General features: G+C 48.8%; 1 protein-coding gene across 1 annotated transcript; it reads left to right on the top strand.

Moving 5' to 3' along the window:
- Positions 1-800: 800 nt before the first annotated feature.
- pou3f3b (POU class 3 homeobox 3b) lies at positions 801-4,086 on the top strand. Its single transcript, XM_028954658.1, has 2 exons — positions 801-2,702; positions 3,121-4,086. The coding sequence occupies exons 1-2, from the start codon at positions 1,521-1,523 to the stop codon at positions 3,232-3,234; spliced, it is 1,296 nt and encodes a 431-aa protein (XP_028810491.1). The 5' UTR covers positions 801-1,520; the 3' UTR covers positions 3,235-4,086.
- The last annotated feature ends 458 nt before the right edge of the window (positions 4,087-4,544 follow it).

The raw sequence follows: 4,544 nt of genomic DNA, 5'->3' as shown, positions 1-4,544 counted from the left end.
CGACGTCGCGACACCAACGTCCACCCCCCCACCCCCACCCAGAAAACAGGAGCGTGTATTAATTATAAGCGCGCCGTTACAGGGCCCGGCGAGCAGTGACGTCACGGCGCGACAGAAACGGTGACACCGACACGGTAACTGTATCCCGGTGCCACGGTAATATTTTTTAATATTTCAGGGTCTGCTGTGGTTACAGCTGTAGCCGCCATTGTGGCGCAGGTGTCGCCAACACTTGGAACCTTCTGGAAAGTTCTAAGCCCGGCTGTATTTATAACTGATCTTTATAGATTCCGTGTGGAACTATTTTCTTTTAAGTGGAACTACTCGGGACTATAATGGGTGAAACTGAAAATTATATTTCGTAATTTTATGAATAAAAATATTTTTATTTTACGTTTTTCATAATTGTTTTTATGACTGTAAAATATTCTTATTGTTATTGGGGTTTTTTTTTATGTTGAATTATAAGGTAACCAATCGGAAGAGCCGGAAAGGAGGGGGGGAGTCACACGCCCGAAGCGATGCTCTCTCGACCCGTCAATCAAATCCCGGCCGTCCAATCAGAGGCGCGCTCGCCCTCCACTTCCTCGTATTCGGTGCGCGCGTGGGGTGGGACGGACGCGGACGTCGTGCGCGCGCTTGGCACAGGGTAAACACTCGCGTGTCCTCGAGCTCGGAGGGAGGGACGGAGCTCACTGTCACAGAGAGAGAGAGATAGAAAGAGAGAGAGGGGATAGAGGGAGAGAGAGAGAGAGAGAGGGGGGGGAGAGAGAAAGTGAGAGAGGGGGAGAGAGAGAGAGAACAAGCGAATGAGAGAGGCCGTCGCCGCCGCACCGTAATACCGGATTGTACTTCAGCTGGAGCGGCGTGGCGGGTTTATAACACATCAAAAACGGCAGAACAAAGAGACGGAGTCCGCGGCAGCGCTAAAAAAGACGACGCGGGGAGCAGAGGAGAGAATACGAATTTAAAAAGAGAGAGAGAGAGAGAGAGAGAGAGGGAGAAGAAACCTCGGCGGTTAAATTCACCAAAGAACTAGTTTTCTCCTCCGCGCATTCACACTGGGAACGTAACGTCTGGACTTTAGCAGAATTTGGATTTTTTTTCTTCTTCTTCTTTTTTTGACCACCAGAAGTTTGTAGAAGTTTTTTTTTTTTTTTCTCGGCTGCTGTAAGAAAACTAAAGGACTGCACATGACTTCAAGAGGCTCGAATAAGACTCGAAGGCTGGATTTTTAAAAAGTATATATCTATATATTTATTCATATAAATTTGAAATATATGAATCCTCGCGAAAGGTTCGGATTTCCACGCTTTTTTTTTTTTTTTTGATTCTGTACGTTTTTTAAAGGCGGAGGGGGGGGGCTTCGCTTATAGCTTAAAAACCAAGTTCATGTCGGACTTTTTAAAGCGCTGCATAATTCATGAGATTCGATTCGGCCGCTTTTAAAAAAAGTTCGTGAGACAGGCAGGAGGGGGGGGGGGTGTCCCCGACGAGACATATTCAGAAGGGTTCCCGGAATGGCCACGGCGGCGTCCAACCCCTACCTGGCCACCTCCAGCATCCTGTCGTCCGACTCCGGCGGCGCCATGCAGCCCGGTGGCGCCGCGGTCACGTCGGTGTCCGGCGGCTACCGGGGCGACCCGGCCGTCAAGATGGTGCAGAGCGACTTCATGCAGGGCGCCATGGCGGCGAGCAACGGGGGACACATGCTCAGCCATGCCCACCAGTGGGTGACGTCCCTGCCCCACGCGGCGGCGGCGGCGGCTGCGGCGGCGGTGGCGGCGGCCGAGGCCGGGTCGCCGTGGGCGTCCAGCCCGGTGCAGCAGCAGGACGTGAAAAGCGGCGCGTCCCGGGACGACCTGCACACGGGCGCGGCGCTGCACCACCGGCCCCCGCACCTCGGACCTCACCAGGCCCACGCGGGGACGTGGGGCTCCCTCTCGGCGGGCCAGCAGCAGCAGCAGCAGCAGCAGCTCCTCTACCCGCAGCCGGGGGGCTTCACGGTGAACGGCATGCTGAGCCCCCCCGGCGGCCAGAGCCTGGTGCACCCGGGTCTGGTGCGTGGGGAGACCCCCGACCTGGACCACGGCGCCCACCACCACCACCACCAGCACCACCACCAGCACCACCAGCAGCAGCAGCAGCAGCAGCACCACGGCGGCGGCGTCAGCACCCACGACCCCCACTCGGACGAGGACACGCCGACCTCGGACGACCTGGAGCACTTCGCCAAGCAGTTCAAGCAGCGGCGCATCAAGCTGGGCTTCACGCAGGCGGACGTGGGCCTGGCGCTGGGCACGCTGTACGGCAACGTCTTCTCGCAGACCACCATCTGCAGGTTCGAGGCGCTGCAGCTCAGCTTCAAGAACATGTGCAAGCTGAAGCCGCTGCTGAACAAGTGGCTGGAGGAGGCCGACTCGTCCACGGGCAGCCCGACCAGCATCGACAAGATCGCGGCGCAGGGCCGCAAGCGCAAGAAGCGCACGTCCATCGAGGTGAGCGTGAAGGGCGCCCTGGAGAGCCACTTCCTCAAGTGCCCGAAGCCCTCGGCGCAGGAGATCAGCACCCTGGCGGACAATCTGCAGCTGGAGAAGGAGGTGGTGCGGGTGTGGTTCTGCAACCGGAGGCAGAAGGAGAAGCGGATGACGCCGCCCGGGGTGCCGCAGACGCCGGAGGATGTGTACTCTCAGGTCGGCAACGTGAGTGCAGACACACCGCCGCCCTCCATGGACTGCAAACGAATGTTCAGTGAGACGTAGAGCAAAAAAAAAATATGTTTTATATTTCAACGACGAAAAAAAAAATTCTATAAAATAAAATCCCATAAGGCAGGACTGTCGACGAGATAGCGAAGAGAACGATTTTTTTTTTTTTATAACAGTGATTGTGAGGGAAATGTGAATAAGACTGCAGATGTGTTATATATTTTTCACCAGAGAGGAAAAAAAAAAAAAAAAACCCAAACTCAGCCCCCCCTCCATCCCTTCCCCTTTCAGAAAAACTACAAAAAAAAAAAAAAAGAAAACGAACGAAATGGCACTAAATCGCACCGCTTAACCTTCTTCCAGGCCCTGAAACTGTCTTAACCTAAAAGGTTCTGTCTGCTCTTTCTTTCAGGGACATTTTTTAGTAGATTACTTAAAAGATGCAAGTTTAACTGGGCCGAGTGAACCGAGCGACCAGAGGGTGACAACCACGAGTTCGTTCCACCAGGTAATTTTGGCGCATTGAAATTCATCAGGAAAGCAAATCAGAAAACCAAACACACATAAATATAGAAATATATAGAAATATATATATAGCGAGAGAGAGAAAAGGCGCAAGGGATAAACGAGATGAAATCAGATTGAAAGAATTTGCCCTCTCCCCTGCCCGAAAGACAAGGAAAAGCAGGCAAGCTGTAAATTTATAACGGTGATGATGAATAATAAAAATCAGCAAAAGACTGGAGAGCCAAACAAAGGGACCCGGAGAAGGAGGGACAAAAGTGGCATCCGCGAGGCTTCCAAAATCTCCGCTTCTTTTTTTTTTTTTTTTTTTCATCTACGTCGATATTTTTTTTTTTTTGGTTGTTGTTCTCGAAATGAACGGAATGGGATAACTCAGGCCCAACTGACCCCACCCTCCCTTCAGCCCCTTCTCCTCCTCCATTTGATCTGAAAGATCCTACTTTTTTTATTTCCTGGACTCTGAAACTTTTTTGAGGATTTTTCTTTTTGGAACAAGAGGGGACGAAAAGACTTTTGAAAAAAAAAGAGACTTATTCTACACATTCTGCACTTATTTGAAATTCTCATCTGCGAACATCCGTTGCCAAGTGTGACTGAATGGGTGCTGTGGATGTAACTATGAAAAAAAAACACTCTCACACACACACACACACATACAGAAATGCTGCCATTTCCAAGCAGTGTTTTTTGGTAGATTTTAATAAAGAAGACTCTGTACAACGCCGGCAATAGAGATAGATCAAAATGCTGATCTGACTTATTTTACTTTATATTTTTCATCAAATGATCTCTCTCTCTTTTTCCTTTTTTCCCTTTGTTGGTTCTTCCTTTGCTTTTTAATATTTTATTCGGTACATATGAACTACTATAAAAATAAAAAAAAAAAATAAAAAAAAAAATACAGTAATTTATTTTCCCCGAGATAATTGTGTATAAAAATGTTTTCCTTTCCTGTTTTTTTTTTGTTTGTTTGTTTGTTTGTTTGTTTGTTTCCGTTGGTGACTTTATTTGTTTTTTTATTTTCATTTTGTATTATGAGTTTTTAAAAAGGAGCACAAATCAAAAACGCGCCGACACGTCGGCAGTGGTTAGGTGATAAGGGTATATTTTGATGTGATGATTTTGATTGTAATTTAATTTTAGTAGTGATTCCGTACGAGATGATTGAGAACAATAAATTTGTTAGAATGAAAGAAATGACGTGCTTGTGTGGTTTGACATTTGCATGCTTCCTCTGTACATGAATACACATATTTATTTCAGCGACGTTTCTCGGGTAAAAATGGATTCATTCTGACGCGCTGCGTGTTA

The sequence above is a fragment of the Denticeps clupeoides genome, chromosome 15 (genome assembly GCF_900700375.1).
Source record: "Denticeps clupeoides chromosome 15, fDenClu1.1, whole genome shotgun sequence".
NCBI classification, from domain to species: Eukaryota; Metazoa; Chordata; class Actinopteri; order Clupeiformes; family Denticipitidae; genus Denticeps; species Denticeps clupeoides.
Note: the sequence above shows the minus strand (reverse complement) of the source record. Positions and strands in the feature narration are given on the sequence as shown.

What these genes read in the sequence shown, in the direction of transcription:
- pou3f3b (XM_028954658.1), top strand. Translation starts at nt 1,521, where the DNA reads ATGGCCACGGCGGCGTCCAACCCCTACCTGGCCACCTCCAGCATCCTG. An exon ending in TGTACTCTCAGGTCGGCAAC is followed by an intron (nt 2,703 to 3,120) that starts GTGAGTGCAGAC and finishes TCTTTCTTTCAG; the next exon opens with GGACATTTTTTAGTAGATTA.